Raw genomic sequence first — 26,956 nt, 5'->3', positions numbered from 1 at the left:
TTTAGGAATCCTGCAAGTAATCATTGTCACACACAGTCTCTCTTTTATATAACATAACTTTACTAAACTCCTTTTGTTTCTCAATTCTGGTCACAGATCTCGTTCCTTTGCACATCACAATTACATTTGTCATCCTCTCTTCTGTCCCTTTCGGTCCTGTCTTCAGAGTTAGTTTTCCCGGTACCACCGCTTTCCAGGACATGGACCTACTCTCCTCAGGTCCCCGTCCTCTCTCTCCTCATTGGGAGTTGTGAAGGCTGGCTCCATCAGTCCTTCTACAGGCCTCAGACGTTTAGGGAACTTTCCTCAGAGTTTACTGCTTCAACGTTCCCCAAGCTCTTTTTGCCATCGACCATCGGTATCCTCATTGACCTTCAGCCCCAAGGGCCCCGAGCTTCTCCTCAGTCTTCCTCCAGCACATACTTTAACGTTACCAACAGCAACAACTGCTCTGACTGAACTCATCCCTGACAGGAATAACCATTGCTCTCCTCTGGCCTAAACTCCTCCCCCTTTTTTCAACTAGACCAATCATCAACCGTCTCCGTCGGTTGCTGGGCAGACTACTCCGTTACTACCCCGGCTCCTTCTATACTGGAGCTATTACTAAATATATTAACTATTTCTATCCTAAACTATTGAGCCCCCCACTGCACTGCACAATGCCTAATCTAATACACCATCCACTCCTAACATATACTGTCCCTGTAGCCAACATTAGACAATAGACATTTACATATCTACTATATAATCGGCTTATCCCGTCTGTTTGTCCGACCAGGAAATCCCGCGTCGCTGATTGGTCCGGCCGCGGCCAATCAGCGACGCGGGATTTCAGAACAAGATGGCGGCCATCACCTAGGCGGCGCCGCTCCCCGGTCCTCCCTTCACACTTGCCGTCAGGAGATCAGCAGCCCGGCTGCTCGCAGCGGAAGTACCCGCACAGGCAGCCTCGCTCCCCGGTCTTCACTAACACTGTTCGCTGATTGGTGCGAAATTTAAAACACCGCCGCCACCAATCAGCAACATACGCAATCCGGCCGCGAATTGGCGCCGGATTTGAAACACGCCTGAAACCATCAGCGATATTGGCGTGAAACTTAAAACACCGCTTCTCTGATTGGTTGCGGCCAGCCGGCCGCAACCAAACAGCTACTGGCGCAGCCCGGCCGCGAATTGGCGCCGGATTTGAAACATGCAGGCCACCATCGGGAGATCAGCGGCAACGCAGCCGGGAGATGACCGGTGCTAGCCGGTCATCTCCCGGCTGCTCGCAGCGGAAGTGCCCGCACAGGCAGCCTCGCTCCCCGGTCCTCCCTTCACACTTGCCGCGTGGTCAGCGATGTTGTCACAAGCAGTATTGACAACATGATGTAATTACAAAATTCATTAGGGGCCCCGGGGGGATACATTGGGGGGTTAATTTAAAGTAGTGCACAACCCTTTTAAACACTGCTTTGCTGATTAGTCGCGCCCGGTCGGCCGCATACATATTCTAGAATACCCGATGCGTTAGAATCGGGCCACTATCTAGTTCACATATAAACACAGTAGAACAATACATTCACAAAAGGGAAAGAGGTGCATGACCGCCCCCGTCACCCTCTTACACAGTAATAACTGTCTGAGTACAGATAATGTAGTAGATGTCACCCGCAGTCCTATGTAACACCACAGATAACACAGTGATAACTCTCTGAGTACAGATAATGTAGTAGATGTCACCTGCAGTCCTATGTAACACCACAGATAACACAGTGATAACTGTCTGAGTACAGATAGTGTAGTAGATGTCACCTGCAGTCCTATGTAACACCACAGATAACACAGTGATAACTCCCTGAGTACAGATAATGTAGTAGATGTCACCTGCAGTCCTATGTAACACCACAGATAACACAGTGATAACTCTCTGAGTACAGATAATGTAGTAGATGTCACCTGCAGTCCTATGTAACACCACAGATAACACAATGATAACTCCCTGAGTACAGATAATGTAGTAGATGTCACCTGCAGTCCTATGTAACACCACATATAACACAGTGATAACTCTCTGAGTACAGATAATGTAGTAGATGTCACCTGCAGTCCTATGTAACACCACAGATAACACAGTGATAACTCTCTGAGTACAGATAATGTAGTAGATGTCACCTGCAGTCCTATGTAACACCACAGATAACACAGTGATAACTCTCTGAGTACAGATAATGTAGTAGATGTCATCTGCAGTCCTATGTAACACTACAGATAACACAGTGATAACTCTCTGAGTACAGATAATGTAGTAGATGTCATCTGCAGTCCTATGTAACACTACAGATAACACAGTGATAACTCTCTGAGTACAGATAATGTAGTAGATGTTACCTGCAGTCCTATGTAACACTGTGTGTTTTGAGTCAGTCCGCTTCAAAACACCTGAAAAAAAATGTTTAAAAACTTTTTGAAAAGCTAGTCCCATTCATTGCTATTGTAAAACCATTTTGCTGTTCATATGTTCGGTCTTTTGAGTGTTTTTTGGGCTTTAGGTTTTGTAAAATGCCTGATGGGAAAAAAGAAAGTGCAGGTCACTTTTTTTAAGTAGCCCCTGATTTGCCCCAAACTTTACACTGTCCAATCAGAAAGCTTCAAAACACACTTTGTTGCGCTCACGCCCGGACTGACTGGCGTGAGCGTGATTAGTGATCCCACTGTACCATGAACCGAGTAGTGCCTGGAGGGGCATAACTAAGTATCAACCTGATCCGGCCAAGGTCGCACGGTGGCTCAGTCGACTCCGTGAACCAAGGAGGAACCGAGCAGAGGGACCAGGTGCTACTCCAGGTCAGACCCCGGTCACAGCTGTTGACCCACACCGGGGAATGCAGGAACAGGCAGGTTAGACTGACATGTAGACAGGTTGGTACTGGCAAACACGGCTGGTATGCAGACAGGTGGATATTGACAGGCACAGCTGGCATGCAGACAGGTGGGCACTGGCAGGCACGGCTGGCGTGCAGACAGGTGGGCACAGGCAGGTACGGCTGACATGCAGAGAGGCGGGTACTGGCAGGTAGAAACGCAGGCAGGATAGGGACCTGTACAGACTGGAACACAGGAACGGAGACGCAGGTGCGGTACACAAGCAGAGCAGAGCAAAACCCGCAGATGCGGTAGACAAGCTGAGCACAGCAAAACCCGCAGATGCGGTAGACAAGCTGAGCAGAGTAAAACCCGCAGATGCGGTAGACAAGCTGAGCAGAGCAAAACCCGCAGATACGGTAGACAAGCTGAGCAGAGCAAAACCCGCAGATGCAGTAGACAAGGTGAGCAGAGCAAAACCCGCATATGTGGTAGACAACCTGAGCAGAGCAAAACCCGCATATGCGGTAGACAAGCTGAGCAGAGCAAAACTCGCAGGTGCGGTAGACAAGCTGAGCAGAGCAAAACCCACAGATGTGGTAGACAAGCTGAGCAGAGCAAAGCCCGCAGATGCGGTAGACAAGCTGAGCAGAGCAAAACTCGCAGATGCGGTAGACAAACTGAGCAGAGCAAAACCCACAGATGCGGTAGACAAGCAGAGCAGAGCAAAACCGCAGGCGCAGTGAACAAGCAGAGCGGAGCGAAACCGCAGGAGCGGTGAACAAGCAGAGCGGAGCAGAACCGCAGGTGCGGTAAGTAAGCGGAGCAGAGCGGAACCGCCGAAGCGGTGAACAAGCAGAGCAGAATAGAACCGCAGGTGCGGTAACCAAGCGGAGCAGAGCGGAACCGCCGGAGTGGTGAACAAGCAGAGCAGAACAGAGCAGAAGGTGAAGGCAGACAGGACAGGGCTCTGTTCGCATGGAACAGACTGGAAAATACAGGAAGATGGTTAAAACACAGGAGGTAGATACGGAGGAAGGGAAAGGGGACAAGCAGAACCAGATACACACAAGGTACTTACAATGAAGTAGCAAGTGGACACAAAACTCACAAACATAAGTACAGAGACAACGAGTTGGAGTTAGGTGCAGGTTCAGACACTGCAGGAAAAGGGAAGATTCGGACATAGAGACAAACAGGTAATGAGCTAGGACACTGTTCAGACAGGAACTGAACCGGGAACAAGATACAGGAACGATCTGGGAACTCAGCCCCCAGGTTGGCGAAAACAGACTAGAAGTCAGAGATACAGGTAGTGGCCCTGGGTACTTGGCCCCCAGGGTGGCAGACAGACTAGAGTCAGGACAGGAACTGGCAACTAACAGTTGCACAGAACACAGACTGTAAGAAAGTGTTGCTCAGGCCCCTCCCGCTGGGTGGAGGGGGTTTAAGTATCCAATCACTCACAGCAATAGGCTGGGGATGCATTAGGACTGTGCACATGTGACGCCTCGCAAGCCCTGCCCTGGGAAGATGGGGTACTCGGAGCCGGGTCAGGTGTTGAGAAGGGGGATGCAGTCGTGGCCTTGACCCGTTCCGTGCCCAGGGCCGTCACATTAAAAATGATGTTAGGGCTATCCGGGTTGAGTGGTAATTGTCGACTACGCCACCTGTGGTGTCTGGTGATGCGCCACCAGCGCCGCTATAGTCCACTGAGGCCCGGTGTCTTGGCGGCTAAAGTTCTTGCTGCTCCCCACAGGCGGAGCGCGCCTCAGGGCAGGCAAGGTGGAATAAAGGGGGGTAGTAGTGTGGGAAAGCAGGCACCGTGTCGCGTGGTATGGCGCGTAATGGACAGTCCGGAGGCCAAAGGGATGAATTTCCAAGGCTTTACTCACAGTTCTCATAAGCAGCGCAAGGCTTCTCCCTGCTCCTCGCGGAGTCTTGCGGCCACCAGGGACGGGGGTCCGACTACCTCCGAGGAAGTCCAGTGTTCGGTAGCGTCCCTACACCAGAGTGTTCCTGCACTACAGACTTCACCCTTTCCCGTCTGTGCGTGTGTGGATAGGCCGGGTCTCCCTCTGAGCTCCTCTCAGGTGTAGGGCTCGGGTGGCAATTCCTCTCCATCCGAAGCCCGCCGGGATCCTCAGGGCCTAACTGTCCTGGACATAGAGTACGAGGTCGGGTGTCGGGGGCCGGTACCCCTCTTGCAGCCGGAATCCCTCTGAATAGATCAGGTAGGCGAGGACAGGTGGTGTGCTCAGCTCCGTCTGCATCCTCCTCGGGACCCATTTGCTAGGGAGCCACACTCTAAAGCTCCCGGGCCTTCTTGATCCTGGTCCTTGGCCGGGTTGAGACATTCCTCGTCTGCAACCTCCCTCTCGTCCCATAGATCGGGGTACGAGGGCTGTGTCCCATGCCGGTGCAGGCCCACACAGGATCTGCGCTCCCGGAGGGAAGTCACTTTACACACAGTTCATGACAGCACAGTACGACCACTTGACAGACACACTGTCAGAGACCACACAGGTCTGAAGGGCTGGACAGATCCACACAGGACCAGCAAAAGACCAGAGAAGAACCAAGATCAAAGGACCAAGATCTAAGATGGCATTCTATTAAATATGAAATTAGAAGTGTCACTAACTAACTGTTCCTCCACCCACACCCACTAACTGGTTCCTACCACTTTGTGTTCCCCAGTCTCCCTGTAACCAGGGGAGCAGCACCTAGTGCATACTAGCTCCCTCTGGTGGAGAAATGTGGTGTTGGATGTGAAAACTAGGTAACTACCATCGCACCGGACTTACCTCAGAGGAGGAACACCACACTCCATTAAAGAAGTGCAGCATTCCTGTGGTGGCCGAACCCTCAGGGGCGCCACACACACAATAGCTATAAGAAACAAGCAGAAAGCTTCGCCGACGCCCTAAGCAATCAGACAAGAGACATGGGCAGAGCAGGTACTGGAGGAAAGAGTGCAGCATGGACTGACAGGTAAGATTGCGGTCTTGCATGGTGGGAGGTGGTGCACCATGCAAGCACGCCGCCAGGGATTTTACACACTTCAGGGAAAAAATTCTTCAATATTTTTGACCTCTGGACTTTTTTTTTCAGCTTTTTTTTCGAGCATTTTTGTGGCATCTTTTTTATAGGTGTTTTCCAAACATTTTTTTTTTTCTAACTCCAATCAATAATGAAAAAATGCTAGCCATTCTTCAAGCAAGAACACCGATAAACACTCAAAAATATGTCCAGACATCTTCAGGGCGTCATATGAGGCTTCCTATTGTCTTTTGTTATGAAGTATCAAGCATCTTCAAGGCAGGAATTTCCTGAAGAATGGTCAGGTCACTAATCACCGGTTGGTTTCTTTTGAAACCTGAAGCTATTAAGAGATGCTTAAAAGACAGAATATATGAACTCTGAGTCATTTTTATATTGCAGTGAATATGTTTGTTCTTTTGAATGTTTTGTTTGAGCTTTTTCAGGCGGTTTCAGAGAAAATCCTCCGAGAAAAGACGTGTGCACATACCTTAAATACAGAATCCTTCCTGAAGTGGATTCCACTAGAAAACTCTTTGATGATCTAAAAAAAACCTGCTCGCTCTATCTTACTTTATCATGGATTAATCTCTCTGGCACAGTTGTGTAGCCACTGTATCTTGTTGCTTAGGCGCTCGTTCTCGCTCTTCTACCGAGGTAACTGTTTCTAGCACCTTTTGGAAGAGGTAACTGTTTCTAGCACCTTTAGAAGAGGTAACTCTTTCTAGCACCTTTTGGAAGAGGTAACTCTTTCTAGCACCTTTAGAAGAGGTAACTCTTTCTAACAGCTTTAGAAGAGGTAACTCTTTCTAGCACCTTTTGGAAGAGGTAACTGTTTCTAGCACCTTTAGAAGAGGTAACTCTTTCTAGCACCTTTTGGAAGAGGTAACTCTTTCTAGCACCTTTAGAAGAGGTAACTCTTTCTAACAGCTTTAGAAGAGGTAACTCTTTCTAGCACCTTTAGAAGAGGTAACTCTTTCTAGCACCTTTTGGAAGAGGTAACTCTTTCTAGCACCTTTAGAAGAGGTAACTCTTTCTAGCACCTTTTAGAAGAGGTAACTCTTTCTAGCACCTTTTGGAAGAGGTAACTCTTTATAGCAACTTTTAGAAGAGTAAACTCTTTATAGCACCTTTAGAAGATGTAACTTTCTAGCACTTTTAGAAGAGGTAACTCTTTCTAGCACCTTTAGAAGAGGTAACTGTTTCTAGCACCTTTTAGAAGAAGTAACTCTTTCTAGCCCCTTTTAGAAGAGGTAACTCTTTATAGGACCTTTAGAAGAAGTGACTTTTGCTAGCACTTTTAGAAGCGGTAACACCTTCCATCACCTTTAAAATTTGTAATAAACTTTACGGGATAACAATTTGATGCTTATGTGATGTTGGTAGGTTTAGTTGCTGTCCACACACTTGACTGACTCATTTCTGACCTGTGCGGACAAGGTGCTTACTTACAGTAGTATGGCCAGGACCATAAAGATCAAAAACTCCTCAGCAAGTGCATCTGATATGCATTTAAAAGTTTTAATCTGGATTTAATAACGATGAGAAGTTTGTTCTGGATGTTGCAAGTTCCCGTCTAATTTATGGATTGTAATTTCACGTTGATGAAGAACCGAGTAACGTAGATTTGACTTTTGAACATTGGTGCCAGGGGTTGCAACTCCACCAGGACCTGTTCCTGCAGTGTCTGCTTCTGTTACCAGGTGCTGCTGTATTCCGCGGGTGGCACTGGTAATAGAAGGGATGTTGGAACCAGAGGCTCTGAAAGGCACAGGCTCTTAGATTTGGGTTTCTGCAGTGCCATCCAGTCTTGCAGTATGGTGGGTGCGTGTACTTTTCAGCTGGAGCTATCAGCTCCTTGCTCCTGCCAATTGGAAACCACCACATCCTATTTAAGCTTTCAGCTTACTGCTAGAAGCTGCTAGATACAGTAAAGCTTGTGCTTCCCTGGTTTGGTCTGTGTCTTCTGCTCCTGTTATTTTTGTGCTTACCTGTTTTGACCTCAGTTTATTTATTGATGTTTCTTTTTAACAATTTTGTACCTTTTATGCCCTCTTGGTTTTGGCCAGGCTCCCTAACTATCCTTCTTATCAACTTGCACAACTGGGCAGCAGCTGGCTTTGTGGCAGTAGCCCAGTAACCCCTGTGTAAGTCCAGATCTCTGTATTTGGGGTTAAAGGGTGAAGGCTCTGGGAAACGCAGTAGCTTGTGCCAACACTGTTTGTGGTAGCAGTTTTAGAGCTATCGGGCGACCACTGTCTTAACCACCTTACACCAGGTTTACTGCCAAAGTCTGCTGTCATCTCATCTCGTTATAAGCAATTTCTATTAGACATGAGGAATTCGACACAATGCAAATTTGTGTCAAATTTTTAGAAATTCACTGAAAGAAGTACTCCTCCTCCTCATTCTCCTATCAAAAGTGTTATCCTCTTAATATATTGCAATCGCCATATTAAAAGCGCCGTGTACTTACTATTCTTCATTTTACCTTTCTACCCAGTTAATTCTTCTTTTTTCTATTACATCTATGACATCATGTGATTAAAAACTGACGAGCTGAATCCTTCTAAGCTCTATATAGAAACAGGAGGTCAATTTTCTCTGCGCAAGTCATGAGTCACTGCAAAATCAATGGCAGGGGGGAGAAGGGATCAGCTGGGTCAAGAGTTGAAGGGGGGAATGATAAATGCAGGGATAAGAGACTTCCTATTTCTACCTAGAGCAGATAAAAGAGAAGAATTAGCTGGGCAGAAAGGCAAAATAAGCAATTGTAAGTACGTAAGTATTATGACTGCAATATGGTAAAATGATAAAAACTTCTATAGGTCACTGAATTTAAAAAATATGTGAAATGCTGTTGTTATTTTATAAATTGCAAAAAATGTGGAATCAGGTAGAGAAGAATCACAGGAACTGTCATGCAGCTGGCCAGTTTTCCCCATAATGCCTTGCTATCACATCACATGGTATAGCACAGCTGATCAAGAGCCTGTATAAAAGCTAAGGCAGGGGATGCAGCAGCGATTTTCAAATGAGTTTGGATAGTGAGAGTACATCAAAGCTCACAGCTTAGCTAGAGGGAGAGAAAGCCATAAAATACTGAAGAAACAATACAGATAGTGTGTGACAACTCAGCCATGAAGAAGATTTGTGTTTGAGAAAAAGAGAATGACGCAGATATAATTGATTGTTGTGGTTCTAGTGCTGCTTCACTTCAATCACACAAACACAGCTTTGAAGGACAATTGGAGGCTTTGGAGTATTTTTGATTCACAATGAATTAATTCTCCAAAAATCCAAAATTAATTCGCCAAAAATTATTTCTGTGCCCTATTGTGTATAAATATGTGACTCTTCAGATTTTGTGTTATACTATGCCTGATGAACAGTTAGAGTTAGGACTGTCCCATAAGGGTTGCCGTGACGTGGCGGGATGGCTTTTACATTATTTTGATCAAAATTATGTTAACTAAATACCCTTTATTATTTATCATTATTTTTATGCACTGTGCGATTTATTAATTTACTTCCAGATATTTGGGTATTTTGCTTGTCTTTGGTTTTTCTTAGCCTGATGAAAAGACCTGAGTAGTCTCGAAAGCTTTCAATCTGTTACCATCTTTTCAGTTAGCCATTAAAAGGTATCAACCACTGAGGACTCTCAAATCTAAAATATATTTCGCCAAAAATCTAATTTTCTAGCAAAATTTGGAGTAGCTGACAAATTAGAATTTCAATAGATTCACTCATCACTACTTACTGCTTCTCAGATTTATGTAATTTTTGGCTTCAGATAATCTGACACCAGTTAGTGTTCAGTGGCTCAGTGGTTAACACTACAGCCTTACAGCATGGAGGTCCTGGGTTCAAATCCCACCAAAATGTTCTCCCCGTGTTTTGTGTTTCCTCCTGTTTCCTCCAACAGTCCAAAGATATACTGAATGTAGTTTGGGCCAGTGATGATGATGTCTATAAAGCTTTGTATGTCTGTATAGACCTCCATCCCGAGGTCTATACAGTATAAATACAGGAAACGATAAAAGCCTTTACTCAGCAAACTGTTCTCTTATTATTACCAGATATGAGCTCTAAGGAGAGTTTGCTTAAAGTGTTCCGGAAGATTCTTCAATCAAATTTGGCCAGTCTGGAAGAGGAGATTGAAACGTTGCTCCGTTATACCCTCAGGCACGATGCTGTGGAACAGATGGATGATCCGAGGAGGAAGACAGAAGAACTCTTGAACATATTACTGGATGGAGGGGAAGACGCTTGTCAACAGTTTTTGGAGCATTTGAAAAAAAATCCAAATTTGTTTCCCCGGATTTTACGTCTCCTGAGTGACACAGAAGCTGGTGAGTGACGATCTATGATAGCCTACACCATTGGCAGCATCTAGAGATGATTATATCGATTGCCGGCTGACAATACTGTAGAAGTATTAAAGTAGACTTTTTACTTCCATCTTAAGCTGTCCGTACTCTTAGTTTGAAAGTACTTGTTGAATAGCTTCTAACTCCCTGGACACCCTACTGGTTGTCAAATTCTTACATCTGTCCAACAAAAATATCCAAAAGGACCAGGCCAAATACTGATCCCTGTGAGGGTTTAACTGTAGTACTGATCTTTTATGAGACAGTATAAAAAAAAATCCCAAATATCTGATTCTGTCTTACAATGATCTGGTTGACATCGCCCATTGATCTGGTAATCCATGCTGACCATGTATGATGAAGGCCCTATCTTGATGCCTTATTAGTGACGAGCGAGCACTAAAAATGCTCGGGTGCTCGTTGCTCGTGCTCGAGCATTGGAATACTCGGGTGCTCGACCCAAGCAACGAGCCCAATGTAAGCCTATGGGAAACTCGAGCATTTTTCAGGCGGCTCCCCCCGGCAGTCTGCAGAGGGCCTAAAAATTGCCCAAATCGATGAGAACAGTGCTCAAATGACATGGGGACAGCATGGGGAAGACCCCTGGAAGCATCTCTGACTCCCAGGTCACTGCTGTCAACAACGTTGTCAGAGTATTACGCCACTTTTGCGAACTAACAATAAAACATACAAAAACAAAACCAAAATGGCTTTTCCTGGGAAATATGTTAAGGAACATCCTTTCCAGGGTAATGACTTGTATATAAGGCAAAATAAATAACCAAAACCAAAAATACTCCTCCACACCTTGGGCTATGTTCATGTGTAGCGTTTTTGATGCATTTTTGCACTTTTTCATTGCTTTCAACAAAGACAAATGCATTCACTGGGAAATGTCATTTTAACATTTTACAACCTTATCTGGCCATGTGGTGTGTGACACATCATCAGACACATGCATACAGTGCTGAAAAAACATGGGAACTGCATGGGGAAGACCTCTGGAAGCACCTCTGACTCTCAGGTCACTGCCTAAAAGTGTGTCCATCATAAGTGATCCTTTGCGCATGCGAAGATGCCCCCCGCCATGCACCTGTCGTTGCAGACTTGCAGCAATCACCGTCCACGTCCTTGTCCCAGTGCAGCGTTCAGTTTTCCCTACCCCATTCCTTGGAATGCAAGCGCAAGTCTGCAGCCAGCCAGCCACCCACCCACAGGCTGCAATACTATACTGACACATTTTTGACAGCTGCTTGCACTTGAAATGTGGCCTTTTAGGCTCGTGGATGCGGAAGCTTTTCATAACCTCATGCCGGTGGCGGCTTTTCATAACCTCATGCCAGGGATGGTACAGAGCCAGTCCACAGCTTTTTTCGCTGAGAGTTGTATTTAGCTCGGTGAAAGGACTGGCATAGAGAGAAACCGCCTAATCACAAACATGTGGACAGGTGAATGTGGCCAGGGACGCTACGGAGCCAGTCCACAGCTTGTTTTGCTCAGTTGTATTTCACCACAGCCATATTCTTTAGCTTGGTGAAAGGACTTGGGAAACCATATCTACCCAGCTGTCATTTCTCCCAGGAAGTTCTCTAAAGCTGCTTTCACTTGAAATGTGGCCTTTTAGGCTTATGGAGGTGGAAGCTTTTCATAACCTCATGCCGGCGGCGGCCGGGTGTCCGTACTTGCTCCACAGCAGCCACTATTTCTCCCGGTATCATCTCCGCCTTCCACAAGCACGGGTCCCACAACATTACCAGTGCCCTCCCCAGTTCATTTACTGGGAAGGACCGCCTAACCACAAACACGTGGACAGGTGAATGTGGCCAGAGACGGTATGGAGCCAGTCTACAGCTTTTTATGCTGAGAGTTGTATTTAGCTCGGTGAAAGGACTGGCATAGAGGGAAACCGTATCTACTCCGGCTGTCATTTCTCCATCACCAGGTTCCGCCCATTGTCACACACGACCATGCCTGGCTGTATGTTCAGCAGTGAGAGCCACAGATCAGGCTGCTGTGTTACAGCTTTCAACAACTCTGCAGCGCTGGGCGGTTTGTCAATTAAGGATTAAGCATGTTATCTTCAGCACAGCCTGTTGCCGCTTGGCCAAGGCAGTGCTGCAGTGCTGTCAGCTTGTGACTGATGTGGTCATTTCGGAGATGGAGGAGGAGGTGCAAGAGCTGAACAATGTGATTACATTGAGATTAAATTGGTGACGCTGTTTTTTATACTAAAGAAAGATCATATTGTTTTGTTTTTTTACGTTATTTTTTAAGACAAATGCATTCACCGGGAAATGTCATTTTAACATTTTACAACCTTATCTGGCCATGTGGTGTGTGACACATCATCAGACACATCCTGTTTTATTTATGATGGAGGGACTCTGAAAGTCATAAAGCCTATTTTTATAGGGACATCAGACGGCCCTTACTATTCTTAAAAGGCCAGCAGACAGCCCTCGCTATTGTTAGAGAGCCATCAGAGCTATGCTTTGTTGTTCCCATTATTAACAAGTGGGTCTCCTATACTGTTATTGTGTATCCAGTGACTGCAAGGGCTGCCAAAAATTTGGAGGCAACCCAATACCCTTTTGAAGAGACATAGAGGAGGGTCTCAGTAAAAAAAATGTTCCCATTATAAAAGAGCGGGTCTCCTATAGTGGTAGTGCCCATGTTGTGAATGCAAGGGCTGCCAAAATGTGGGAAAAACCCCACAAAGAATTTAAAAACACATAGAGCAGGGCCACAGTAACAAGTACGACATGTTCCCATTAGAAAGGAGAGGGTCTACTATACAGTTATAGGGTATGCAGTGAGTCCAACGGCTGACCAATTTTAGGAAAAACCCCACTAAGAATTTAAAGACACATAGAGCTGGGCCACAGTAACAAGGTATGACTTGTTCCCATTAGAAAGGAGAGAGTCTGCTATACAGTTATAGGGTATACAGTGAGTCCAACGGCTGACCAATTTTTGGAAAAACCCCACTAAGACTTTAAAGACACAATGAGCAGGGCCACAGTAACAAGTACGACATGTTCCCATTAGAAAGGAGAGGGTCTGCTATACAGTTATATGGTATGTGTAGCACCCCGAGGGCTCAGCTGCTACAGGGGTATTGCACCTCGAACCAGAGGTGTGATATTCCACTCCCGGGTAAGGATGGAGTGTGGACCAGGGCTCAGTAAGCTGCATGCACCACACACACCCCATTTCCGAGGAACAGACCAACGGTGCTCCCACTAGACAGAGTGCAGGCACGACAGCTTCTGTTCCTGGCTGGAGTGGGGAGGGGGTGGAAAACCCAGTGGTGTAGGAGCAGATAGGGGTGGGTTTCTGGGCATAGATAGGAGCCCATTGGTTGCTAGTCACCTGGGCTCGGGTGTCAGAAGGAGGTATATAAGGTGGGCACCATCTTAGAACAGAGTTCAGTCCAGCCAGTTCAGAGAGGAGGAGAAGAAGACAGGAGTTCAGCCAGAGAGGGCTGACAGGGAGCTGTGGCTCAGTCTGGGCCCAGCTCCAGAGGCAGGCCTGGAGTGGAGGCCAGAAACAGCAGAAAGAGAGAGGAGGAGGAACAGAAAGGAAAGTAAGAAAGGAACTGGAACAGAGGAGAAAGGAAGCAAGGAACACAGAGAAAGGCCCAGAGACACGAAGGCAGAAGGAACCCCATATGCCCAGAGGAGATACTGGGTGAAGGGTTGGCAGAATAGGGTACCGGAACCCAAATTGGTGGAGGCGACTAATCCTCAGCCAAAACCGGAGGTTGTGACCACATCTTGGTGCGACCCCTCACTACATCCACCAGAAAGGCATACCGCATAGGGTCAGGGAAACCGGGAGAGGTTTCGCCAACAGAAGGCCCGAGGAAGCTGGACAAAGGTGGGTCACTGGTGGGGACGGCCAGGAGAAAGGAAGAGAGGGGAGCTTTGAACCACGCTCTGGAATTGCCTGGGAGTTGACCGAGTCCCTCACCAGGTGGACGCAGCACGGCTTGGGCAGTCATCGCCTGCAGAATTGACCTGAATAACAACCGTGAGTAAAGCTTTGGAAACTGCAATTACAAGTCTCTGTGATTCCTTGCCGCTCCTGCACCATTAGCACTGGGACACTCACACCATCACTACCACCATCATCCACATCAGCTGCCCTGAGGCCATACTCCTCCCGTGGGGAGTTATCCCATACTCAGCTGCGCAACCAACATCAGCCTCAGCGGTCGGCAGCGCAGCGGCGGTCCCCACTGACCGCAATCCACGGGTGGCGTAGTCGGACACTTATTACAATACAAATAGACTGCCACTGGTTTGACCACCCTGGGCACGGACCGGGTCACCGCCACACGGAGACTACAACCCCCAGCATCTCAGCGATCCGGCTCCGGGTATTCCCCTTGCACAGCACAGGCCCAGGGGGCGCGTCATATGCAGTGAGTCCAACGGCTGACCAATTTTAGGAAAAACCCCACTAAAAATTTAAAGACACAATGAGCAGGGCCACAGTAACAAGTACGACATGTTCCCATTAGAAAGGAGATGGTCTGCTATACAGTTATAGGGTATGCAGTGAGTCCAACGGCTGAACAATTTTAGGAAAAACCCCACTAAGACTTTAAAGACACATAGAGCAGGGCCACAGTAAGGCTATGTGCCCACGATGCAGAAATGCTCAGGATTTTTTCCTGAGCGTTTCTGCATCTCCCTGACAGAAAAAAACGCATGCGGATTGTACATGCGGATTGAACATGCGGATTGTACATGCGGATTGTACATGCGGATTGTACATGCGGATTGTGCATGCGGATTGTACATGTGGATTGTATATGCGGATTGTGCATGCGGATTGTATATGTGGATTGTACTTGCGGATTGTGCATGCGGATTGTACATGCGTTTTTCCTGCCGGGGACATGCGGATGTGAAGCGTTCTTCACTTGCATTTCCGCATGCGGGTTGACAAGCGCTTTCCAAGCGATTTTAGCATCACTTGGAAAGTACTTGTCAACTTGGTCACACTATATAAATCCATGCAAATGGCATGGTTTTATATAGTGTGACCGTAAAAGAACGATAAAAAATAAAAATGTATACTTACCCTCCGATGGCCCGCGCTGGCTTCCTTCACCGTCCCGGCTGCCGGCAGCGGTACACTGAAGGGCCTGCCGACATCAGCGTCGCGTGACCCGTCACATGACTCTGACGTCAGCGCAGGTCCTTCATTCCATCGCAAACTGCTACCAAGCAAGGAGGAGCGCACCGCGGGCCGCCGGAAGGTAAGTATATATTTATTTTTTATTTATTTATTTTTTTTTACAGTTTTCAGTGGTACCCAGGTCTGGAGGAGAGTCTCCTCTTCTCTAGACCTGGGTACCATCCGCACATTAGAACACATGGAATGTGCATCTACATATGCAGTGATGCGTAATCCATGCAATCTAATGCAAGTCAATGGCGGCGAAAACGCAGCACTTCCGCAAAATAATTGGTAGTGCTGCGTTTTTTCCGCAATGATAATCCGCAGCGGAAATGTCCGCAGCATGTGCACAGCACACGCGGATTATCATTGGGGGACATGGCAGACCTTCTACCATGCGTTTTTTAAGCGTTTCTGCAGCGCTTTTGCCTCTGCGGAAACGCTTAAAAAACGCATCGTGGGCACACAGCCTAACAAGTACGACATGTTCCCATTAGAAAGGAGAGGGTCTGCTATACAGTTTTAGAGTATGCAGTGAGTCCAACGGCTGACCAATTTTAGGAAAAAGGCCACTAAGAATTTAAAGACACATAGAGCAGGGCCACAGTAAGGACAAATTCCCATAAGAAAGGAGCGAGTCTGCTATACAGTTATAGGGTATGCAGTGAGTCCAACGGCTGACCAATTTTAGGAAAAACCCCACTAAGAATTTAAAGACACATAGAGCAGGGCCACAGTAACAACAAATTCCCATTAGAAAGGAGAGAGTCTCCCATAGTGTTGGCCTATGCAGTGAATGCAAGGGCTGCCAAAAATTTGGAGGCACTTCAATGCCCCTTGGAAGAGACATGGAGGTCAGAGGGCCTCCTCAAAACAATGTTCCCATTATTAGGAAGTGAGTCTCTTATAGTGTTGGCCTATGCAGTGAATGCAAGGGTTGCCAAAAATTTGGAGGCACTCCAATGCCCCTTGGAAGAGACGTGGAGGAGGGCCTCATAAAAAAATGTTCCCATTAGAAAGGAGCGGGCCTCCTATACTTGTAATGCCCATGCACTAAGAGTATGGGCTAACAAACATTTACCCCCGGGGGGTATACATGAACATACTGTATAAAATTTTTTTTTTACGAGCATCATAAACACCCTTTAAAAAAATTATGTGGGTGTTGCATCACGGGCCACGGTCACCCTGGTGATATGGTGGTGGTGGAAGAGGAGAAGGAGAAGAACATGTCTGGGTGTGAAAAGGTGCATGGGAATACACCTCCGAAGAAAAGACACTGGATTTGAGTTTATGTTATGCTGCGATCATTCGGTGGTGTTGAGAAGTCTGGCCCAATCCAGCCCTTGTTCATTTTTATAAGAGTCAGCCTGTCAGCATTTTCAGTTGACAGGCGGATGCGCTTATCAGTTATAATTCCACCAGCGGAACTAAAAACCTGCTCTGATAAAACGCTGGCGGCAGGTCAGTCCAGGACCTCCAAGGCATAGAGAGCCTGTTCATTCCACGTATCCAGCTTGGATACCCAATAATTATAAGGCACAGAGGAATCATGGAGAACGTTGGTACGGTCGGCAAGGTACTCCCTCAGCATCTTCCAAAACTTTTCACTCCTTGTGAGAGTACCCCGCGCCTCAGGGCCTGTGCGGTGGGAGGGTCTGAGAAAACTCTCCCAGAACTTTGACAGTGTTCCCCTGCCTCTGCTGGATTGAAGTTGTGTCTCTCTTGCCTGTACTCCTTGGTTGTCCAACGAAGTGTGCCCTCTGCCGCCAGCGTTTTCAGATGGGAATTTTTTTAATAGTTCCGTAACAAGGGCCTTTTGGTACAGCCCCATTTTTGTAGACCTGTCCGCCTCAGGAATAAGAGATATAAAGTTCTCCTTGTAGCGTGGGTCTAGAAGTGTCACTAGCCAGTAATGACTGCCATCCAAAATTTTGAGAACGCGAGGGTCATGGGAAAGGCAGCGTAACATAAACTCAGCCATGCGTGCCAGACTACTAACAGGCAAGACTTCCGTGTCCTCACCAAGAGGATGACTAACCATGCTCTCCCCCTCCTCCTCCTCCTCTCTGTCCTCTGGTCATCCACGCTGAACAGACGGTATGACAGCTGGGCAGGTAGTACCGTCTATAGTGCATGAAACTAGCTCCTGTCTTTCCTCCTCCTCCTCCTCTTCCTCATTGTCACCCAATCCACGTTGGGATGAGATGAGGCTTGGCTGTGTGTAATCACCCTGTATGGTTCCTTGCTCCATCTCATCGTGCTCCGGCTGCAATGCATCCTCTTTGATTGTGAGCAGAGAGCGTTTCAGAAGACAGAGAAGCGGGGTGGTGACGCTAATTATGGCGTCATCGCCGCTCACCATCTTGGTGGAGTCCTCAAAGTTTTGGCGCATGGTACATATGTCTGACATCCATGTCCACTCCTGAGGTCTTATGTGTGGAGTCTGAACTGAATACCGACGGCCTTGTTGATGCTAGTACTCAACAACTGCCCTCTTCTGCTCAGAAATCCTTCCCAACATCTGCAGTGTAGAGTTCCAACACGTGGGGACATCACACACCAGTCTGTGAGCCGGAAGCAGCAAACGCTGCTGAAACATGGCAAGGGCGGCGGAAGCTGTAGCTGACTTCCTAAAATGGGCACACAGGCGGCGTACTTTAACAAGCAGATCCGGCAGCTCCGGTTAGGATTTGAGAAACCGCTGAACCACGAGGTTAAGCACATGGGCCAGGCATGGTACGTGTGTGAGCTCGCCTCGCCTCAGAGGCGCCACCAGGTTCCGGCCATTGTCACACACGACCATGCCTGGCTGTAGGTTCAGCGGTGTGAGCCACAGATCTGCCTGCTCTTTCAGAGCTGTCCACAACTCTTTAGCATTGTGTGGTTTGTCACCTAAGCATATTAGCTTCAGCACAGCCTGTTGCCGCTTGGCCGAGGCAGTGCTGCAGTGCTTCCAGCTTGTGACTGATGTGGTAATTTCGGAGATGGAGGCTGAAGAAGAGGAGGAGGCTGAGGAGGATGAGGTGCAGGAGCTGTAGACCGTGGGGGCAACCCTGATTGACCTAGGGCCCGCAATCCTTGGCGTTGGGAGGACGTGTTCCGTCCCAAGGTCTGACTGGGTTCCGGCTTCCCCTATGTTATCCCACTGTGCCGTCAGCGAGATGTACCGTCCCTTCCCACAAGCACTTGTCCACGTGTCCGTGGTTAGGTGGACTTTGGTAACTGCATTGTTGAGAGCACGGCTAATGTTTTGGGACACGTGCTTGTGTAATGCGGGGACGGCACACCGGGAGAAATAGTGGCGGCTGGGGACCCAGTACCGAGGGACGTCCACCGCCATCAGGTTGCGGAATGCTTCCGTCTCCATGAGCCTAAAAGACAACATTTCGAGCGCGAGCCTGTGGGGCGTTGTCTGCATATTTTGCGCTTGCGTTCCAAGGACTGGGGTATGGACAACTGAACGCTGCGCTGGGACAAGGACATGGAGGTGCTTCCTAATGCTGCTACTTGAGAGTGTGAAATGACAGGTGCGGGGCAGGAGGCATCTTCGCATGCGCCGTGGACAGGGGATTGGCTTGCCTGCACAACAGCGGAAGAAGCAATGGTGCCACCAGCAGACACTGTTCCTGGACCCTGTCGTTCGGCCCACAAAGTTGGGTGCTTTGCTGCCATGTGCCTGATCATGCTGGTGGTGGTCAGGCTGGTTGTTTTGCCACCCCTGCTGATGCTGGCCTGGCAGGTGGTGCAAATGGCCTTTTTGGGGTTATCGGCAGAGTCTTTAAAAAACAACCAGACTCGGGAAGACCTAACAGTTGTACTGGCAACTTCCTTCGTGTTGGTGTTACAGGGAATGGTTGCCTGCCTTCTGTCTGCGGCCACCCCACTGCTTCTTCCTTCCTGTTGGGGTGCTCTGCCTCCCTCCCCCTGTGTGCTGCTGTCCTCGCTCTGCATGTCCCCCTGCCAGGTTGGGTCAGTTACTATATCATCCACCACCTCATCTTCCACTTCCGCACCCTGGTCCTCTTCCTGACTTTCTGGCAATTGTGTCTCATCATCATCATCATCATCCACCTCTTGTGACACTTTCCCACCGTCGCCTTCGTGTGACCGTGGCTGCTCAAATATTTGGGCATCAGTACACATGATTTCCTCTTGCCCCGCTTCAAGTGGACCGGGCGAGAGGCCCGAATCTATAAATGGAAAAGTGAACAGCTCTTCAGAGTGTCCAAGTGTGGGATCAGTTGTCTCCGGGTACTCGGCATGGTGGGAGGAAGTAGGATCAGGGTGAGGAATATGCGGTCCAGACACACGGCTACTGAGTCTTGACCGTGTGGAAGACATGGTGGTGGTGGCTAAGTGACTGGAAGATTTATCCGCTATCCAGCCAACAACCTTTTGACACTGCTCTGGGTTCAATAGTGGTGTGCTGCTGTCCCCTAGAAATTGGGACAGGAAGGTCAGGCGAGAAGATGTGGGTGTTTGTTGTGGCACAATTTCGGCTTGCCCACGGCCTTGTCCTCGGCCTCTGCATGCACCATTACCATCACGTCCAGTTCCCCGTCCCTTGCCACGTGCCTTGCCCATTTTAAATGGAGGACAGTATCTACCACGCTCGCTACAAATGACTGAGTTTGGAGCGAACTTATATGTGATCCGTGTGACGGAGAAAACAGAGTTTTATATACCTGGCCTGTAGGTAAGTAGTTTGAACAGCAAACTGGTGTGAATTGCTTCACTGACACACTAAAGGAAATTTTTTATGGAGGCCAGAAATGGCAGCATTTTCTGACAACGTATATGTGATCCGTGTGACAGAGAAAACACAGTTTTAAATAGATGGATTTCTAGCGCTGTAATATGGAAAGGACCTGGCTTTATTCTGCAGTGCCAACAAGCAAATGGCGCAGAAAAACGGTGTTCTCTGTATTGCTTTTTAAGCAAATAATGAGGATTAAGATCCAAAGAAAATTATTCCTGGCCCCTGAGACCTGGACCTTTGTATAGAAATATCTAACAGCAGCAGAAGGCAGAATTGGAATGGAGCCTCTTGTACTATGTGCACTGCAGTCTGCTATATACACCGCCTGCCTATACACCCTGCCTGCCTGATATCTCTGCAGATGGATTAGTCCTCAGAAGGACTGTTTGTTAAGATGGATATGTGTAATGTACGTTTTTTCTCCCTACACTACCTAATACACAAGCAAATCTCTCCCTGACACAGCAGCAGCTCTCCCTACACTGTCTGATCCGGAGTGACTGTAACGAACATGGCGGTGCCAGGTCTGATATAGACCTGATGATGCTGTGCGGCCAGCCAATCACTGTAATGCCACAACCAACATGGCTACAGCATTACAGTGAGTGGCAGGCAACCCCTGCATGTTGATTGGCGCTCTAAAAAGCGCCAAATATGCAGGGAGGGAACCCGAGCTCCCACCGAGCAACCCCGGAAATACTCCGCGGGCGCCAAGCACCGAGCAGTAGCGAGCATGCTCGCTCATCACTATGCCTTATATCAAATATCCCATTTATGGATAGATTCAGAGTTCACCCATGATGGAAATGTAGCACCCTGAGGATTCGGCTGCTACAGGGGTATTGCACCTCAACCCAGAGGTGTGATATTCCACTCCCGGGTAAGGATGGAGTGTGGACCTGAGCTCGGTAGGCTGCATGCACTACACACATCCCATTTCCGAGGAACAGACCAACGGTACTCCCACTTAGAAATGTGCAGGTACGACCGAGTCTGTTCCTGGCTGGAGTGGGAGGGGGGTGGTACATCCCAAGTAGTGTAGGGGCAGATAGGGGGAGCAGCCTGGGTAAAGATAGGAGCTCATTGGGTGCTGGTCACCTGAGCTCACACATAGAGGGAGTATATAAGGTGGGCACCATCAAAGATCAGGGTCAGTCTGTCAGAGTCAGTAAGAAGCAGAGGTCCAGATGAGCCTGCAGAGAGAGAGTGGAGCAGAGAAGGAAAGACCCAGAGAGGGAAAAAGAAAGGACTCTGAGAACCCAAATTCAATCCCCGGGTGAAGAGTCGGCAATAGGGTACCGGATCCCAAACTGGTGGGGGCAAAAGCACACCCTAGCCAGAGACCGGAGGCCGTGGGCAGGATCTGCCACGGCCACCCACCACATCCACCCCGAAGGCAAACCACGTGGAGGGTCAGGGAACCCAAGGCCAAGGGTCTCCCAACAGAAGGCCCGAGGGAGCTGGACCTAGGTGGATCACTAGTGGGGACGGCCAGAGGAAAGGACAGAAGGAGAGCTCAGGGTCACGCTCCGGACTTGTTTGGGGGTTTGCTGAATCCAGGACCTGGTGGACGCAGCACGGCTCGGGTGGTCACTTGAAGCTGGAGTGACCGGAACATCAGCAGTGAGTAAATACCTTAAACTGCACAACCCGACTCTGTCTTCACTTAACATCTATGCTGCACCACCACAACCCCCATCCTCTGCACCTGACCCCCTGAGGCTATACCCCACCCGTTGGGGGTTATACTACCAAAAGCTGCACCAACACCATCAGCCTCAGCGGACCCTGCTGCAGCGGCGGCCATAGTGACCGCAATACAACGGGTGGCGTAGTCGACATTAAGAACTTTATAACATCTGTAGGACTGCCACATACTCTGAGCTTGACACCCTGGGCACGGACCGGGTCACAGCCACTCGGAAGACTACAACTCCCATCTGATCCGGCTCCGGATATTCCCCTAAAGAATATGGCCCAGGGGGCGCGTCAGAAACAACAATTTATGTTCAACGCATCAGAACTCACCCACCTTTTCATTGTAAAGGCAGAAAAGAATATTTGGTTTGGTGGTGGGGTTGGCTGTTTTTGATAGCATCAACTATCTTATTTTGCACAATCATTTTAAGAAATTCTCATTTTTTTTTTTTGCAGATAAAGTGATGTTCAAGATGATGTTAGAAGATCTAGGTCTGGGTACATTTATACAACAGAAGCTATCGCTTTCAAAAGTCCAAAGTATTATTTGTGATGAGCGAATGTCAGATGCTTCCTGCAATTCCACCAAGGACATCCCCATGCATCTTCTAAGACATCTCATGGCATTGAATATCCAAGAAGCTTTTAGAAGCTTTGACTTTATCCATGAATCTTCCCAAAGTAATTCACAACAGGACTCTTCAGGCAACGTATCAGGATCTGTCCACCCTCTAGACGTTCTCTGCGGTCTCCTCTATTGCTCCGACAATTTTCTACGACAAGATATTATAAGAAGGATGTCCATGTGCCAGGTCCCTGTTCCTCTGCTCCTTCCAGCTGGTGAAGAAGAAAATGGCACATTTTTGTTGTGGGCAATGAGAAGTATTATCATGGAAAGCTTTTCTCCATCGTTGGTTGACCATAGGGCATTGACTGAAGACAGTGTCGTAAACATCTCTTTGCCAGTCTTTTCTTTTGTAAGTCTTGGCAAGAGTCGATGCTTGTCCAAAGCCAAGGTTATGAAGCAAATTTTAACTTCAGCTCAACAGAGGAGTAAGATTAATTGCTTGCATAGAGTAATGGACTGGGGAGATATGCCAAATAATATCTCAAATGGTTTGGTGGAAATAGCTTGGTATTTCCCTGCCTATCAAAATGACGTGAATCCACTTGAAAAGCCTTTTGCATTGGCCAATCTACATGGAGATTTACAGACAAATATGAGGCAGTTTGAGTTTTTAACAAAGGTATCTTCTGCTGTGTTCATACTTATGGAAAATTTGACCAAACAACAGTGGGACTTATTATTACATGTCGGGGGCAGTGACAATAATTACTATTTCATATTCCAAGACCAGTTCAACCAAGAATCAAACCAATTCTGTAGACGATTATTTTCAGACTTCGGCCTCAATGAGCAGAAATTTCTGATGCAATCAGACAAGAAGTTGAACGAAAAGTTACAGTTTATTCTGAGAGATACCATCCAAAAATCTCCTAAAAAGATGACGTTGAGCGACATGTCAGTGGAAGCCGAAAAACTTCACTTTTATAGTGATGAAAACCAACATGGCTGTGAATATGGAAGATTATACTCTAAAGACCTCATCGATGATATTGTAAGTGCAATGAAATATGCAGCAGGAGATGTAAAACAGCTGCAAAATCTAAAAATGGAAATCGTAGAAATCGAAAAAGAGTTGTGTCGACTGAGACACCAAGAAGAACTTTGCGTAGCAGACTACAAAACTGAACTAATCAATAAAATCTATGATCTCCTGAAGGTTCAAAGTCAATACAATCACAGTGATATAATGGTAAATCTACGCTATGCATTTACTTACCTGAACATCGTAGAACAACAATATTTCTTAAAGTGGACACAGTTTCAAAAATTCTCTGCAAACGCCATCTTGGATAATGCGATACAAGAAGATGTGTTTTCTAGGATTGGATGGATGTATGAAGCAGAAGTTATTGTAGAAAACACACCAGAAGGTGTAAGGCTATGTGCCAATTTTCCTAAAGCAGCTGCAGATCTTCTCCTACAAGGAATTCCAGTCCAACTCATTGATGGAGATACTTCCAGAATATACCTGCAGTGGATCACTGATGTCCTCACCGAACTTCACACCAAAACAAAAGGGAAATGCAGAATACGAGTGATATCCGTTCTAGGAGTCCAAGGCACAGGGAAGTCAACCCTGCTGAACAACATGTTTGGTCTACAGTTTCCAGTGGCCCATAGACAATGCACACATGGAGCCTTAATGAGTCTTATTAAGGTAGAAGAGAAAGACTTGGGCTGTGACTATTTTGTGGTGATTGATTGTGAAGGACTACGAGCTCTCCATAATGCTTCTGTGGAGGAGAGCTTTGACCATGACAATGAGTTGGCGACACTGATGGTTGGGTTGAGTGACATTGCCATAATTAACATGGCTTTAGGAAGTACCTCAGAAATGCAAAACATTTTGCAGATTGTGATCCATGCATTAATAAGGATGAAAGGAAATGGGCAAAAGCCCAACTGTGTATTGGTCTATCAGACAGTGGACAGTGCATCTTCTGGAGAAGAATCTATGATAGATAGGGAAATGCTTCGTATAGGTGCAGAAAGTAGCAAGTTCCTTGAGTTTTATGACGCAATTGATAATTTTTTACCGTATAATATTTTGACAGATGACTGGATTATTCCTCCATATGATCTCAAAACTTCTTGTTACAGTGAGAAAGTTGTAGAGTTAAAGAAACATCTACTGCAATTAATAAAAGATATGTCTCAAAGTGGCAGCTTTCGCAACGTGCAGAACTTTACTGAGGACATGAAGATTCTATGGAACTCTGTAAAACACGAAAATTACATCTTCAGATTCAAAAATATTTTAGAAGGAAACATCTACACTGAACTCTATGAAAAGTTTCTGGAACAGGAATGGAACTTGTGCAGAAAAATGAGCCGGTGGTGGGCCAACATAAAAGAAGACACCTCCAAACATCCTGCTTCTGAACTTCATATACACATCTTAGTCCAAAAGGTATTAAGAATGCTGAATGAAGAGGAGAGGATGATGAAGGAATCCCTACAGATTTATTTCACGGCTAACTCCGAAGACACGAATATCCGCATAGCAAAAAAGTTTGAAGCTGAGTTTATGGACAAGATCCAAAGCCTGAGGAGTAAGCTGGAAACTCACTACAACATCGAGTGTTCGAAGATAAAAATTTTAAGAAGTGGGTTAAAAGACACAATTCTAGAGGATTTCACCCGAGAAGAACCAGACCTTCATGGAACCAGATTTGATGCTGAACATTACTGGAATGAGGCTGTAACCAAATATAAATCCATGATTCTGCGTTATGACGTGGAGGAGGAATTTCTACAACTCCTGAGACAAGACATGAGGACAAAAGGAAGCAAAATCACCGAACTGATCCACGGTATCAGCCATTTGTCCAATTACGCTGCCCCAAGTTTCACATATGGGGCAAGATATGCCAATAGATATGGAAATGTAAACATGGAGAAAGATCCAGCCTACAAAAGCAAAAGGGACAGTATTGCCAAATTCTTGCTGGAAAAGTCAAACAAATATGTCCGGAAAATGGTTACATCAAAAGCAGAGTATAACGAAGTGCATGGAATGAACCTGCTGAAAATGGTCAATGACGTGATCCATGCAAACACCATGCCTTATACGGACCTGTTCACATTAAACCTGAAGCTCCAAATCTTGGCACAATCTGTGCCACATTTTCAGAAAATACAGGAAGATTCCTTAAGAAAATGTGCTACACCGTATTATGAGAACCATCTAAAAGGTGAGGTAATACTTTGCCTAAAATATGTGCTAAGAGATAAAACAATCGCCAATAACTATTGTCAAGTTTGTCTAAAGCCGGCGGTGGAAGTAAAAGTCAAGAAAGTATTGAAACATAGACTTGCCAGTGACTTTACCAGCTGTATGTGTGCAGAGAGGAGCCGTATGAGACCCTCCGGGGGTCCTCGTGGGCAGAGGTGCATCCACCATCCTCCGGTAGTAGACACTCCGGAAAATATCTGCACCCGTTATACGGGTCAGGGAGAGATTCAGGTTCTATTAGCGAACATCATTTCTTCAGTCACAGAAGACATCAGGAAGGTGCTAACCCACCCAGACATCTTGAAAAGAGGGAATATCGGGGACCTTTTGTCAGCTCTGTGGTCAGTCCTACAAGTGGACATGTCGGGTGTAAGAAGAGACATCTTAAAGGCCCCTTACAGTGTCACAGTTTCGGTTGCCCATTGGGCCTCATATCTGGTATTCTTTGCAAATAAATTAGAAAAACAACTTCAGGAAGAATTCAGGCCTAAGAGCATCGAAGAGCATTACATGGAGTGTCCTTATCTAATACTCTGACACCGGCCGGGCACTGGGTCGTAAAGTCAGAAAAAAAACATTGTGCCCCCGGGAGAGTGCTTAAAGGAGTTTGCAATATTCCGAGATGGTAATATTCATGGCGTATCCTCCACAACATCAGACTGGTGGAGTCTCAATCTCGGCACTCACAGTGAGCCTCTGTGTAAGGGGTCGTTCATTATTTACTCTGCTATATACCAGGTGGACAAGGGCGGACATGTTTGATGTGGGCACCGGAAGCTTTCTGTCCTGTCAATTGTCCAGAAATGTAATTTTAACCCTCACTTTATATAATCATTTCTTAAAGATGAAAATAATATAATAATACTTCAACTCTATATCAATGAAATTATGATATATTTGTGGTTATTACAAAGGCTGTTACTCGATCGCGGTCGGATATGAGTGTTCAGCTTCTAATATTCATCCTCTATTTATATTTATATATATAAAATGCCTAATACAAATAATAAAATTTGATCTGAAATTAATCCTTTCTGAAGAGTCAATTGTTATTTTTTAAAAAAGAAAATTCTGTAATTTTTTATGGTCTAAGAGCCAGAAAGGCCGAGAGATCGAGAGGTAACTTTTATACATACGTGGGTGTATCTCGCGGGTGTATCAAGTGTGACATACAGTCGCTC

The 26,956-nt window shown here is 46.8% G+C and overlaps 1 protein-coding gene across 3 annotated transcripts in view; it reads left to right on the top strand.

Annotated features, from left to right (window-relative positions):
- The window catches only part of LOC141162606 (up-regulator of cell proliferation-like), a 44,509-nt gene extending 17,807 nt beyond the window's left edge, over nucleotides 1–26,702 (top strand). For 2 of the 3 annotated variants that reach the window (XM_073648875.1, XM_073648874.1), the window contains 2 exons: nucleotides 9,972–10,244; nucleotides 22,369–26,702. In XM_073648875.1, coding sequence (XP_073504976.1) covers nucleotides 9,974–10,244; nucleotides 22,369–26,312 — 4,215 coding nt within the window. In that variant the 5' untranslated portion in view covers nucleotides 9,972–9,973 and the 3' untranslated portion in view covers nucleotides 26,313–26,702. Of the gene's footprint in view, nucleotides 1–5,745; nucleotides 5,842–9,971; nucleotides 10,245–22,368 lie in introns of those variants that run through there. The other variant, XM_073648876.1, reaches the window with a different exon arrangement.
- Nucleotides 26,703–26,956: the final 254 nt, after the last annotated feature.

Source organism: Phyllobates terribilis, unplaced genomic scaffold (genome assembly GCF_046119375.1).
Source record: "Phyllobates terribilis strain yellow unplaced genomic scaffold, ASM4611937v1 Scaffold_9__5_contigs__length_417890890, whole genome shotgun sequence".
NCBI classification, from domain to species: Eukaryota; Metazoa; Chordata; class Amphibia; order Anura; family Dendrobatidae; genus Phyllobates; species Phyllobates terribilis.
Note: the sequence above shows the minus strand (reverse complement) of the source record. Positions and strands in the feature narration are given on the sequence as shown.